Source organism: Botrytis deweyae, assembly GCF_014898535.1.
Source record: "Botrytis deweyae strain B1 chromosome Unknown BDEW_027, whole genome shotgun sequence".
NCBI lineage: Eukaryota > Fungi > Ascomycota > Leotiomycetes > Helotiales > Sclerotiniaceae > Botrytis > Botrytis deweyae.
The window spans coordinates 258,673-272,789 of record NW_024066234.1 but is presented as its reverse complement, the minus strand read 5'-3'; the positions used below and the strand labels follow the sequence as shown (position 1 = coordinate 272,789).

The window sequence follows — 14,117 nt, the reverse complement described above, 5'->3', positions numbered from 1 at the left end:
GTGGTATCGGATCATCCATCCTCTGCGGGGTTTGAAACTTTAGGGTTGGGCGTTCAGAAGCTCTAAAGTTTAGTCTTATTGCGAAAAATGTGACACTTATGAATATGAAATCATCAAAGAAGCATTCATCATATCTGATCTGATAGTCCTTTTTCCATATTCAATTCTTTTCTCATCCATATCTCAGTCAGTCCATTTAACCCAAATACCTAGGTACACAAACCCATCATTCACCAACCCAAGGTTATAGAATATGACAGCCAAATGCACAAACCCTTTCTTTCTTAGGGGAATACAACTCGGTTGATGATGAAAGAACTGTTGAAGATGTAGATTTCTAGCTGGCTGCACTCGCGATCTGTGTAAGCAATCAAAAGTCGAGATCAACATAAATATACGCATTCGACGATTGCGACAAAGAATTGGATGCACGAAGGAGATCTTATAGCGGAGTCCAGAGTCAACCAGAAAGATCAACACTCGCTTTAGTGGGCTGATGTACGAACTAGCTTTTCCACCAACAGCTTACTGGTGAATTGAAAGATGGTGACGCTTCATATCCGATTTCGTCTCGAAATGTTCGTGAAGAGTCATGAGATGAGAAGCGGAGAAATAGGGGAGGATTGTTCGCGTTAGAGGGATTCATATACTTAAGATTGTACATTGTTAATCAACAAATGGCTTACTCTCGTTGGAAACCAGAGTGTCGTATTCCAAGAGGTGTTTCAATGATGCGGATTACAGCAAATTATATGTAAACCTTTAGATATTCAAAGAAGTGTGGTTCTTCGAGAGTACTGCAATTGTCAAAGCGGATTTAAGATCCCAAATGACATCCAGCCCAAGGTTTTTATCGCCAGTATTTTGAGACTGTCAAAACGCTACACACATGTTGAATATATGGAACAAGTGGCTATTAGAAGTATACCTAGTCTAGTCATCCCACGTCTATTGTTATCTTGATAGAGCTCACGAGTTTACCGGCATCTCCGCTACTCCATGGTGACCCGCACTCATCTCATACGTTCTACGATCTTCCAACTCCTCTCGTCTGCCCACATCTTCGATCCCATTCTTCTTCATCATTCCTCCGTAAGTATCCCCTCTATGAAATGCGTTCGAATCCTGATTCGGCAAACTTTCATTAATTCTAATCGTTTCTCGTTTCGGCACGTTCTTCTTCTTGGCTTTCATTATAAAGAACACCCCCGCCGCGATCATTATCGATATTGCTACCGCGACACCCACGACTACTCCCGCAAATGCTCCACGGCTTAATCTTTTACTACTATCCTCGTTGGTATCGGAAGTTGTGTTCTCTGGAGCAGTTCCTATTGTGGTTGCTGCGGCCGTTGTACTAACACTTGGAGTATTTGTCGTCACTGATCCCAGTCCCAGGTTTTCTAAGACCTTCTCGTCACACTGTAAGATATGAAGGTCAGTATTGCGTCTTGAGGACATTTTCTGGAGGAAACGAGGAAAACGAGCTGCCAATAATGTAGCAAAAGGGGCATGTGCAATGCAAAATAGAGGTAAAGTTTGAGGTCAGGGAACAGAAGTATGCAATTAAAGCAAAGTAATTGGTGGATCGGGTAGACTCACCTCTCCTCCAGACTTTGCGCCGCAAGAGATTGTTCGTTTTGGAGCAGTTGTCGAGTTCACATTGTCATTTGCGGTAACCACATCATCAGGCAAGGAACCGGTCATGTTTGTAAGAGTAAATCGGTCCGAGTAGGCTGTGATCCATATAGATTCATTTGATGTCAGATAGGAGCGGTAGCCGAAAAAGCTATTCTGTATTGGTAGGTGCTCTAAAGGGAGGTAACAGGTATCTTACTATTTGTCTTCCAGGTTCGGACCTGAGCTGTTTCTGATATTCACTGGAGGGGACTGAGTCGTTGGATTGCTCATTTGGTACCCAGATAATTTGAATATATAAAGTTCAAACTGTGAATATATGTATTCAGCATCACTTCGTCAATCTGCTTCATCGATCCGGATTTAACCTTTCTCTTTCTCCTCCTTGCGATATATAAACCGTATGAATGCATCCAAGCGAAATCAAACTTACTGGAGCAGTATCATTTCCAGTGAAAAGAACAACCTCCCAACTGGCATCATCAAATTGTCCCAGCGTGGGCACTATCCCGCTATCACCCGCACGAATTTTATATGGTCCTGGGTCAACAACTTCTCCCATGGAAGGAGATTTAAAAGTTATCTCGGCTCGACATACTGCTATTATCATCAACTGTAGCATAAACCCTCGAAATGAAAACATGATCGTGTCTTCGGCCAACAATTAATAAAAAAACATACGGGAAATAAGCGCAGTGAAATAAAGAGAAAACGAAGACGAAGAGGAAATCGCGGATAGTAAGTAGCACGCGAAGCAGCCAACAAGCACGGTTATATAAATAACAAACACCATATAGTCATAAGTAGCACTAATATGTAAGAAATTGTAATTGTAATTCTTGGGAGCCTAGGATAAATGGGGATCTCATCCAATTCTAGTCCTTTAATCGGGTTTTGTGATTAAACCGTTACCAAGGGAAGCGATCCTGGAGACACTTGGCCCCCAGATGAGAGTATGAGATTCGTTGACGCGCAGCAGCACCGAAGAGGATGGGCTACACGGCAGCGAAAGGAATGGCTTAACTTGGTATAGATATGCAAGCCTCAATATAATTCCTTAAATTGAATTGTAGTACGAAAACACAGATGAAACAAAGAGATGCGAAAAGGCTAGAGCTGGACTGCATATATATTTTTTCCTAAAGAGAAAGAATAACATCCACGACTTTGAATAGGTTACTGAAGTATATTTGACGATTGTTATTGACTGGTGGAAAATTGGTCTAATTGACTCCCAACATGAGCAAGTGGAGAGGTCCTGATGAACCTAGGTACAGCGCTTTCCGTTGCCAAGGGCAAGGTTGGACCAAAATATCGGCAAGGCAATCTGTGGCGGAGATATAAGTATTCTACTGCCTCGACTATCTGGTACGTAGCTGAGTTCAGAAAGGTAGCCATGACATTCTAATATCAGAGACGGATGGAATTAACTGTTGGACTGTTGATAGAAGAACGTGGACATTCACGTTAAATCTGACTAAATTGATTTCAAGGCTAGTGTCGGATATCATTTGCGGGGTTTCTGTTGAACTTGCTTGCCTCGCATATCACGTGCATGTTAATTTGAAGCTCCATTGCGGTGTAAGATCTAGAGTGGCCATATTCAATATTTTGTTGTTTTCTAACTCTCAATTGTCAACAACACTTGTTCAATTCAAAACTTGAGCCATAAAACTATCGAAAAATCAGACATTACATTCCTTTCTGAAGCAGAATCAAGTTGAACAATCAAATCATGACTATCCGGTTTAATTCCTCCACCTTCACCCCCGAGGTGTTGATTTCTGCCCCTCGGAGATCAGCAGCAACACCAAACGCAGATGGTAAACTGGCATTGTATACTGTCTCGACGTATTCTTTTCAATCTCATTCAAAGACTGCCAAAATCAATGTGTTAAATATAGGTACTGGGGAAAGTTCAACCCTGAGCGATAATGCGAATGATAGTGAGCCAGTGTGGCTGGGATGGAAGAATGAGGTACTATGGTTGAGAGCTGGAGAGAAGGGAGTGACACATTTGGTATTGGCCGATGCAGATGATGTACAAAAGAAGTAAATATGACTCAATATAGGTATCATTCATGAACAAACTTTGATTAACAGCTTGTAGGCCCAAAATTATCACGACTTTCGACGGTGGCATCTCAAACGTGAAACTTACAGCTCTTACTTCGGATGTTGTAGCTATAGCTGTTTCTGGTATGTACTATAATTACTTGTCCTTTTTTCTTCTTCGAAACTTCCGAATGAATTCGAAGTTCAAATCCACGTGAAAAATAGTTCAGTACGAACGTTCGATTATCTTAGTCATATCGTCGGATACTGTCTAGTTTCAATATACCGTCGCTTCAAGTATAGCTAATTCTCGCCTCCCCCAGGCTTGGCAACTCCATCCGGTACTTTATACAATGCTGAAACAGCTAAGAAGCCTCTGTCAACGGCTAAAACATACTCAAAGCTATTTGTGAGAGAATGGGATGCATGGGTTACTGAAAACAAGAATGCGATCTGGTATGCAACGATTAAAAAAGGCGAGGGATCTGGAGATGCTAAAGTCTCTGGATTGGTGAATGCTTTGACGGGTCATAAAATATCTCTTGAGTCCCCAGTACCACCATTTGGAGGAACAGGAGATTTCGATATCAGTAAAAACGGCATAGTCTTCGTTGCCAAGGATCCCAAGATTGACCCAGCCAACTATACGAAGACTGATCTATACTACATTCCTCTGAAGACATTCACAGAGTCAGAGGCTCCAACGCCTCAGTTAGTCGAGACTGGTAACCTGAAAGGCTACAGTCAAGGGCCCGTGTGGTCGCCAGATGCTAAGTCTGTGATTTTCACAAGAATGAAGAGTATGTAACATGTTTTCATCTCTTAAGCGAGCAATTTTCTAACAAAAACCAGGTATTCAGTACGAAAGTGATAAGACAAGACTTTTGTTGATACCTGACATTACTGACCTCACCAATGTCCAAGAATTCTTCGAAACAGAGGACGGCAAGGGTGGATGGGACTTGAAACCCGAGGGTGTCACGTTCAGTAACGACGGAACCCAGATCTACGTAACAGCAGAAGAAGACGGCCGAGTAAAGCTGTTCAAACTACCAGCTTCTCCACGCCATGCTACTAAATTACCCGAAGCTCTGACTAATAGCGGAACTATCACGGAAAAGCATGTTCTCCCAAGTGGTGAAATATTTCTTAGTGGGAGTTCCTTAATTGACAACAGCGTCTACTCGATTATAGACCCATCCAAACCCTCGGAAAGAATCGCAGTTTCATCCAGCTCAGATGATGGAAAAGCTTTCGGACTTTCACAAAAGCAGGTTGATGAATTCTGGTATACAGGAGCTGGAGATTACAAAGTCCACGCTTGGGTATTCCGACCATCGAACTTCGATGAAAACAAGAAATATCCTCTTGCGTATCTCATTCATGGCGGAGTAAGTCACTCAATATCTGACAATAAATTCTGCAACATACTAATCATAGACTTAGCCGCAAGGTGCCTGGAACGAAGGATGGAGCACGCGATGGAACCCCGCGGTCTTTGCCGAACAAGGTTATGTTGTAGTGACCCCGAACCCAACAGGAAGCACTGGCTATGGTATGGCGTTGCAAGATGGCATCAAAGGTCAGTGGGGTGGACGACCATATATAGACCTTGTCAAGGGATTCGAGTATATTGAAGAGAACCTGTAAGCTTTCAGAATGTTCCTGATCTCCCACACCTGTTAGTCAATATTAACACAAGCTAGATCCTACGTCGATACCAACCGTGCTGTAGCGTGTGGCGCCAGTTACGGTGGATACATGGTAAACTGGATCCAAGGTCACGATTTGGGACGAAAATTCAAAGCTCTCGTAACCCACGACGGTGTCTTCTCAACTCTAAACCAATACACATCCGACGAACTCTTCTTCCCCCATCACGATTTCGAAGGTACAATCTGGGACAACCCCGAAGGATACGCAAAATGGAATCCTGCCAACCATGTCGCTAACTGGGCAACCCCTCATCTAATCATCCACAACGATTTGGACTATCGATTGCCCATTTCAGAGGGGCTTGCTCCATTCAACGTGTTACAAACACGTGGAGTAGAAAGTAGATTCTTGACGTTCCCAGATGAAAACCATGTCAGTTTTTTCCCCTCCCCCTGAGATGCTCGGTTTTTGTAGTATAATGCTAATGTTGTGTGATCTTAGTGGGTCTTGAAGCCTGAAAACTCAAGGGTCTGGCATAAGGAGGTTTTCGACTGGATTAACAAATACAGTGGTATTACCAAGGAGAATGAAGAGTTGAGAAAGAGTATTGAGAAATTGAGTGTAAATTAATTCTCAGGTCGGGTGGGGCCATGAATATATGGAGGTATTGAAGGCAAAATTGATTTTCGAAAGGGATGGAAGAATGATTCGCATATGGACATAATGAATAACAAAGCATGATAACGAGGGACAAAGCATAACTTTACGAAGAGCAAGCAATATGGAAAATAGATCTTATTCTTTTAACCTTTGAGCTGGTATCTATATCATTTATGAATGATTTTCTTTCAGGTCCACAGATCCAACATGTACACCACTAACCAATCCACACATTACGTGGTGACACTACCGCATATGGCACCGCACCGCCATTACTTCACATCCTTTGAGAGAGATATCTATTTCTTTCCCTTTTTCCTCCACTCCTTCTCCCGCTCATAAGCCTTCGACTCCTTTCCTTCCTCACCCTGGATCTCCGCAATAAGTCTCTTCATCTTCTTCTCATGCGCCGCATCCTTCTCCTTCTTCTGCCTCAAGCTCTCTCTGGCAATGAAATTGCTATCCTTGCGCAATTCACGCATAGCACCCTTCCTCTCCTTCTTGTGCTCAGCCTTCAATTTAGCAGTTTCAGCGCGTTCGCGATCTGGATCATAGTGCTTATCTGGATTGTAGGAGTCTTCGAATTTGGGGATGGAGGTTTTGATGGCGAGGGGTTTATGGTGGTGGAGTTCGAGAGGACGACGGGCAAGGTGCGCTAGTTGTAACATGGTTTGGAATTTGGAGATGGATTTGCGGATGAGGGTCTAGAGGGCTGGTTAGTATTTAGACTTATGAATTCTGCTGTACGACTTACTTGACTACTTTCTGGAAGCTTTGACCTGCAAGATTTACTTCCCAGATGTTTAAGGATCGTCAAAGCTGGTTCAAAGACTTCGGTGAAGGCTGATTTTTCAGTCCATAAATCGGCGCTTGCGTTCAAGATTTTGATGTTTGCCTCTAACAAAGCGACTTTCAAGGACTCTTCGTCGTCGGCCGAAAGCTCCTGTGGGATACAGTCATAGAATTCAATTTGTCTGTCTGATGTTGACGCCTTTTCTATCCTCACAGAGTTCTTTGGCTCATGATATGGGAAGCTTCCTGGGATCTTGGCTAACTTGCTAGGCGCCAAAGCACATAAGGTATTCTCGATGAAGCCGGCTACCTCTGGAACGTATCTCTTTGATAATCGTTGATATTGTAAGCATAAAGTGCAGAGATATGCTCCCGTAGCATAATTGGATAGATCCTGAGGAATCTTTTGACCAAGATAGCGTCCCATGGTCAAGATTGCAGGAGTGACAACTTGATGGAAATGATCCGAGGTTGGGAATATTGTTCCAATGGCCGTGAGAACTACGAGATCACCAGCCTTCAAAGCCAAGGGTCGTGACTGATTGATCTCGTCGAGATGTCGTCTAAACGCGTTGGCAATCTCGAGAGGAAAAGTTTTGGCGAGCGAATGGATGTGGCGGATGATGTTTTCTAATACGGAGAAAGGGGGACGCTGAGCTTGGTTTGCGAGGTATGAGATATGAGAGACGAGAGAGACGGAGAAGCTTCCTAGCTTTACTTTGTTTTCCGAGTTGAGTTTAGGATGATACAGAGCTCTGATACGCTGAACAACCGTTGGCAGATCTAATAGAGCTATGCCCTTGGTAATCTCGAGAAGTTCTTCGTGCGATTGTGGACATGGGAAGGTATAAGCAAGGTCACCGTTTACACCATTTTTGGCTGGCAGCTCCACCTCGGGGAGAGGGGCGTTTGCACCAGTCAAGAATTCCGGTCTCTTGGCCTCCTCTTCGGTAAGCAGACCTTCGAGAAACTCATCGTCTTCGTTATTAGATTCCTCGTCCTCTCCATCAGATTCGCCCTCCGACTCGTCGATGTCTGAGCCACTCGCTACGAGATCATCATCTATAACGAAATCGTCCTCATCATCGGCACCTAATTCCGCAGCACTAGGTCGTGTTTTGATACCTTCTCCCAGTCCATAATCTTCTTCTTCTTCCTCTTCCTCCTCGTCATCTGCCCCTCGTGCGCGATTGTCTTCTTCGTCGTCACTTTCTGCCACACCCTCCATACGACGCAATCTCTTCTCTTCTAATTCTCGCAATCTTCTTGATTCCTTCTCCATCTTTTCATCCTCCGTTTTCGATCTTTCGGTAGGTTGGGATCGTTTGTCTTGCGCCATCTGCCTCATTCGAATATCATATTCCTTTTCCAGCTTCGCTCTGTCGCCGCCGTTCATCAATGCTATACGCTCCGGATTCATGCCAGGGATATCCTCAGGTGCCGCAGCTGGTGCTGGTGGCGGTTTCTGAGCCATGCCGCGAAGGAGTTCATGGATGCTCGACATATCCTTGTCCAATTCTTCTCGCAAGTCCTCATCATCGTCCTTGGCCGCTTGACGCTCATATTTGTGCATTTTAGATTTAGCGATAAGTTCCTTCATAACCTCCTGCTTCGATTTTTTTCGTTCTGGCAAAGCCGTTCCCTCTTCATCTTCATCTGACCCTTCGGAATTTGAGCCTCGGCGGCGCTTTCGTGCTTGTCGTTCCTCGTCGGACTCGTGGTCGTCAGCATCCGACAACTCCAATCCCTCCTCGTCGAAATCATCACGGATTGCAGGACCATCCAAAGAAAGCGATTGTCCCATATGCGTAAGCTCGCCAGAGAATTCGTCGTCTTCAAGATCAAATGCCGAGCTATTCTTGTGGCCCCTCTGCTTCTCCTGCGTAAAACGTTCGAGCATTTTATCTTCGGGGGCCATTGAAGGGTCATTTTCTCCGAAACGCTTATCTATTATGCCTCCTACTCGATTTCTACTTTGCATTTCAACAAGTAAAGTTTTACGGCGCTGATAGAACATTAGCAGATGTCAAACATCCTTTCGAACGAACTTACATTCTCTTCCGCAAGACCCCTCGCAACACCTGGTTTCTTGATACCCTTCGAAATCCTTCCGCCAAGTGTTTTGTTACTTGTAACTTCGAATTTGGGTGCTTTAGCCTGCTTGATTTCGAACGGGTTGAATTGATCTCGAATTCCATTGAGCGCGACACTTCTCTTGATTTTCTTCTCCTTGTTTGCGCCATTCTGTGCGTTTTGTTTCTTTTGCTTCTTCGATTGCTGAGGACCAACGATTCCTTGTTCTCGGAGAGAGGCTTTCAGCCTCTTGAGCTGGGATGGCGGCATCTTGATGGATTGCAGTGAAAGTCAAGAGCTCGTGGTAACTATTATTTCACTACTCGAACTTTTTTTCGACTTGACTTTTTTTATCGCTTATCGTCAACTGCCTGTGGCTAGTGTTTCGAGATCGATGTGGCTTGAGCGGCTAAACTGTTAATCCGACTCGGCTCTTATTTATCAAACATTTGATGAAGCTGGAATTTATCGACACTGAAATAGCCATACTAATGAACAACGAACAAAAACTCATGAGGGAGTATTACAACTTGATTTGTAAAATTTCTGGATCCAGTGGCTGCTAATTCTAATTTCTTCCTCACAACCATCTAATACTCAGTCGAAATATCCTACCTTCAACCTGTGATTTGACCTTTGACTTCTCTACACAAAATAGCTGTGAAATTAAATAGATAATAGACCAAATAGACGATAGATCTAATAAACCGCAAACCTATTGGCACATTCAAAAGCATTCGATCGCCGAACTTCACAAAAAGTATTGAACGGGCGATGCCTTATTGTCAAACTCGAACTAAAGCATCAAGGAACGACCAATAGAGATGCTCGTGTACTACCTATATCATTTGCTGCGCAGAATATCACTGTCCGTTCCATTTATTTTCGAAATCGAGAACTTCGCCGAATCATCATCAGAAGCAAGTGATGTACAAGGTGGCCTTCGCACTAGGAATTGTGATGAGAGCACGAGTAGTTAGGCAGAAGTTCTTTGATCATGCATGAGAAATTCCCAGGCGTCTAGTATGAACCAGTGACCCACCGGCGTGGTATCCACTACCGCGTCTCGAGTTGACATATGACATTGGGTTATCAAGAAACATCTTGAAGACATGCTTATGTTTCGGTACTTATTCAACACATTAAGATGCAAGAGTTAAGTTGCCCTATTTGTTCTGATCTGAGATTCATTGCCAAGTGAATGATATATGCCTAGATGGGCATGCTAATAATCTAGTATACAAGAAAGTGATGGTGACATAATACATATAAACAAAAAATCCTTCATAAATCATAGTCTTGTCTATATCCCAGAATCCATGCCCCGAAGTGTATGTGTGTGTAAACACAATGCTGGATATCTAAACATTGGGTATATAGATGAAAAGGGAGAGGCTCTGCCGTCCCAGCTGTCGTTAGACAGAACGAATTGAATAGAAATGCTAAAAGAGCGTAAAGAAAATAAAAACCATCCCCTGCCATGAGACCAAGCCATCTAGTTTCATCCCATCTATCTTAATTCTTGTAAGAAAATCGTTATAACGTGCTGTAAAGACGTGGTTGTAGGAAATGTAAATAGTCCGTCCACGGGTGTTTTCAGTCATGAGCCACTTGAGGCGTTGGTGGCTTGAAAGCACGTTGAAATCGACGATATCACCACTCATCAACACCTGCAACTAGAACCCTAGAAACCTCCTACCCAAACATTGAAGTTTGTAAGACCGCCGACCACCGAACTCTCCGCCGTAATCTCAGTTCCGCTCTCAGATTTGACCGTCTGCGAATTTCGGACAATAGAGAAGGTCACATTGCCAGTCTGTCCTGAAAATCCATGGCTCCAACTGTTCAAGCCAGCTTTTCCAGGGTAGCTCGTCACTGGTGATTCGCCAATCTGCACGTGCACATCGGCAGCTGATTGCAATAATGCTGTGAAGAATACTTTGTCTTCACAGAGGGTGTTGGGACTGTATTCTATCTGTCCTTGATTCGGATTATTGCCAAGCACACCTCCTGTTAAACCAGCAGCAGCGGGAGATGTGCGGTACCAGTATTGCATAGAGTCGGTAGTGGCATTAGATTTGATACCTTTATACTGAGATATGTAGTATGGCAAGAGGGTGAGAAGGTTGGAATGTGGCATGTTTTTAACGTATTTGAGGGAGTTTGCAGGCACTTCCTCGTCGTGTAACAGGGGCGCTATGTATGACGACTCTCCCCAATCGTTCCATGTTACAATTCTGTGGAATGAGTCAGTTTTCATGTTGAAGGGCACTTAATAGCAGAAAGCCCATCAGAGGGGTGGACGAGAATACGTACTCGACGAATTGAGGCTGAACTTCGAGAACTTGTTGCCAGCGTTCAGACCAAAGATTGTCACCTCTCCACATCCATGCAATTGGGTTTGCGTCGCTGTGGAAAAACCAAGGGGAGACACCCATCATGTAAGCCTTGCTACCCAAAGTACTTTTCCAAGCAAGGTCGTTTGCAGTCGTCATGTTTACTGGTCCAGCTGGCCACATGTCCCAACTAAAACCACCCTGAACATTGTTGAGTTGTGCGCTGAATCCATCAGGGCCCAAGCTCGTGTAATCAGGGACGAAGTAGATAGAGCCAGCAGTACTTTGAACGGCGCTCCGGATGGGGCCGCTAGGAGTCCAATCCCCGGCGTTATTCACTCCCTCAAAAGTGGATACAAAGATCTGTCCGTTGTACTTGAAGTATGCAGAACTTACCCCATATTTGTTGAGATATGATGCAACCGAGGACGAACCTGTAGCCGGCCAAGGTCCGCTTCCACCAAGATAATCGAAAGAGAAGAAAAGTTTGAAACTACTGCCGAGATTTGTAGCAGCATTAAAGGCATTTTCAACCTGTGTTGGGATGTTTGAGTCACCAGTGGCAATGTTGAGTGTAAAGGCATCGATGCCTGCAGCCTGAGCCGTTTTTATATCGGATGCCCAGTCGTCGGTAGTATGGTGAGCAGTATTGCCCATCACAACGTGTGCAAATACATACTTCTGGGCTGAAACCACAGAGGCAGTCAGCGTTGATGCCAAAAGAAGGAGTGAAAATCGCATGATGAAAGAATGAAATCGACCGAGAGATTGAAATCGACTGAGAAATTGGAATCGATTGAGAGATTGAAATCGAGGGGGAGTATCAAATCGGAAAGAAAGCCAGTTCAACCGAGAGAGAAATGAAAAAAAGGAGTGTGGTAATTCTGAATACAGAAAATTTACGTTGAAGGAATGTCAAGTAGAGGTCTACATACAGCAGAGCACCAGGCTACAACTATATCTTGAACTTTGTAGAAAAGGAAGAGAGAAGTTGAGAAACTATTCTTTTCGGCGCAGCTGGCAGCCATCGCATCCTATTTCACTTAATTCAATGCGGGTACTACTCTGTACTCCTTTGTAGGACCTGCAGGATTTACGCCAGGGGTACCTTAAAATTGTTTGATCGTTAGAAATCATGACATGGGATATGAAAAGTTGAAACAAGGCGGCGACCTATGAAATCCTTCAAGCCAACTGATCTCCCCGCGGCTGTTTGTTCACTCAGGGGCAATTGTATGATCTTGGCCTCTGATTGGGTTTCGGCCATTCTGCAGGTCCATGCCAATCGTCCCGCGTATCCAAACAAGGAAAAAAGTTTGCTATCAGATCGCGGCTAGAGGCGTCTGATCTTTGGCTACTGTGGGGTCCAATGTGATAAGCTTGACAAGCAATGTACGGATGAACGATTATTTGATCTGCAATGGCAAAAAAAGGGAGAAGTTCAGATGAACAAGACGGTAGAGTATGAGAAATTGAGAACGAGTAATCCAAAATGAAACGAAACACAAAATCGTGTGTACTCTCCGATATCTCATCCCGTGCCAATCTAAGTAGACGATAGGATAGGTAGGTATACAATAGGTATATGATAAGGATATATCACTTACCAGGTTGTACTAACTTTTCATCGGATTTGGCTCCCTGTTCACTGCCACCATTATCCCTTCGACTTGAGTGATTTGTCATAAAGAGTTGACGGAAACAACTTCGTGATGATGGCGCCATTCTGCTTATTTGTTTATTCGCGGTCAGGGTCAGGGTCTATCTTTGTTTGAGTGTACGAAGTACGAGTAAGCTTGGGAAACATAAATCTTAAAATACCTACTTGTTGGTCTCTATCGGCGAGTCCTGGTCTGACCTGGTACTGCAACAGGGCTGATAACATAAAAAGTATTGCTAATGATCGATTAAGGTTGGTCGCGCGGTACAATTATCCCTTGCGCAAATATATCGGTACGAGAGAGTTGCACGGAGTACGCTCAATTGAACAGTTCAAAGACTTTCGGCGATTCAGTCAGCGTCAAGCCTTATCGTTGTAAGATAATTCAAAGTTTGCTTGTCAACGAACACCTTGCTTGCACAACGATACCCAATCTTCTGTTCTTTACCCAATTAGGCTAATTAAGTCTCAATACGAAACTACCGGACTCTGGCGGCTCGTTGCGTCCTTGGACCCCGTAGAAGACATCCTACCGCCAGAACAGTCAGTTTTACCCAATCAGCAACGTAGAATGTGCTCCAGTAGGTCTGCCTCGAGTCCAGCTAGCCAGGGTAGATTAGCCGGCCAAGATTCAGCTCTTGGATTGGACAGCTGTGCTTCCGGAATATCAGAAATCTATACTGATAAGTTCACGATGCTTTGTGAGTTTGTGACATTAATATCAGTCTGCATTTATTATCTATCCTTCGGGCGACAGGACGTTTTGGGTATTAACATATTGTGATCGTGGTGATTCCGGCATTTTCGAGAATGGGGGAAATCTCGGTATAGATCTCGGTGTGCTGATAAGCTAACATCCGGTCCCGGAGAAGCCTTCAATTCTTCAAGCTTTGTGGTCATATCAACGATGGAGTCTGCTAAGATACAACTATCAAAAGGAAAAGGCTTGGCATGAATCTGAAAAGTTTCAGGCAAGCACTTAAATCTTCGTCGAACTAGTGCTCGGCATTGCCTGCAGCAATGACTCGGGTTCACGGCGGTAACTTGGCGAATTATCATGACTTTATGTTGGAATTGTGGGATCATCAATGATGTGCTCTACTCTTCTCTCTTACCATCACCGTTGTTGCCTTCAATATCAAGCAATTCAAAGTACTGTCTCTCATTGTTCCCTTCCAAAATCTACACCAACAATTCTCAATGTCTCAAATTGGGACTAGATCTATATTTTGGTGGATTTATGGGCT

At 44.0% G+C, this 14,117-nt stretch overlaps 4 protein-coding genes across 4 annotated transcripts; 1 reads left to right on the top strand and 3 right to left on the bottom strand.

The window, feature by feature from the left end:
• Nucleotides 1-732: 732 nt before the first annotated feature.
• Nucleotides 733-2,378, bottom strand: EAE98_009323 (uncharacterized protein). The gene is made up of 4 exons (XM_038956944.1): nt 2,072-2,378; nt 1,838-1,947; nt 1,603-1,789; nt 733-1,422 (listed from the first exon to the last, which is right to left on the bottom strand). Exons 1-4 carry the CDS (start codon nt 2,279-2,281, stop codon nt 970-972), a joined length of 960 nt encoding a protein of 319 aa, XP_038806711.1. The 5' UTR covers nt 2,282-2,378; the 3' UTR covers nt 733-969.
• A 794-nt stretch (nt 2,379-3,172) lies between these two features.
• On the top strand, nt 3,173-6,096 carry EAE98_009322 (uncharacterized protein). The gene is made up of 7 exons (XM_038956943.1): nt 3,173-3,690; nt 3,749-3,837; nt 4,017-4,493; nt 4,546-5,084; nt 5,140-5,339; nt 5,400-5,781; nt 5,851-6,096. The coding sequence occupies exons 1-7, from the start codon at nt 3,374-3,376 to the stop codon at nt 5,977-5,979; spliced, it is 2,133 nt and encodes a 710-aa protein (XP_038806710.1). The 5' UTR covers nt 3,173-3,373; the 3' UTR covers nt 5,980-6,096.
• A 212-nt stretch (nt 6,097-6,308) lies between these two features.
• Nucleotides 6,309-9,144, bottom strand: EAE98_009321 (uncharacterized protein; the record flags this gene model as incomplete). The annotated part of the gene is made up of 3 exons (XM_038956942.1): nt 6,309-6,713; nt 6,764-8,806; nt 8,854-9,144. 3 exons carry the CDS (start codon nt 9,142-9,144, stop codon nt 6,309-6,311), a joined length of 2,739 nt encoding a protein of 912 aa, XP_038806709.1.
• A 1,414-nt stretch (nt 9,145-10,558) lies between these two features.
• On the bottom strand, nt 10,559-12,935 carry EAE98_009320 (uncharacterized protein; the record flags this gene model as incomplete). Its single annotated transcript, XM_038956941.1, has 3 exons — nt 10,559-11,111; nt 11,191-11,896; nt 12,818-12,935. 3 exons carry the CDS (start codon nt 12,933-12,935, stop codon nt 10,559-10,561), a joined length of 1,377 nt encoding a protein of 458 aa, XP_038806708.1.
• Nucleotides 12,936-14,117: the final 1,182 nt, after the last annotated feature.

What these genes read in the sequence shown, in the direction of transcription:
- EAE98_009323 (XM_038956944.1), bottom strand. Translation starts at nt 2,281, where the DNA reads ATGTTTTCATTTCGAGGGTTTATGCTACAGTTGATGATAATAGCAGTA. An exon ending in CCGAACCTGGAAGACAAATA is followed by an intron (nt 1,790 to 1,837) that starts GTAAGATACCTG and finishes AATACAGAATAG; the next exon opens with CTTTTTCGGCTACCGCTCCT. An exon ending in GCGCAAAGTCTGGAGGAGAG is followed by an intron (nt 1,423 to 1,602) that starts GTGAGTCTACCC and finishes CATATCTTACAG; the next exon opens with TGTGACGAGAAGGTCTTAGA.
- EAE98_009322 (XM_038956943.1), top strand. Translation starts at nt 3,374, where the DNA reads ATGACTATCCGGTTTAATTCCTCCACCTTCACCCCCGAGGTGTTGATT. An exon ending in TGTAGCTATAGCTGTTTCTG is followed by an intron (nt 3,838 to 4,016) that starts GTATGTACTATA and finishes CGCCTCCCCCAG; the next exon opens with GCTTGGCAACTCCATCCGGT. An exon ending in GATTTTCACAAGAATGAAGA is followed by an intron (nt 4,494 to 4,545) that starts GTATGTAACATG and finishes AACAAAAACCAG; the next exon opens with GTATTCAGTACGAAAGTGAT.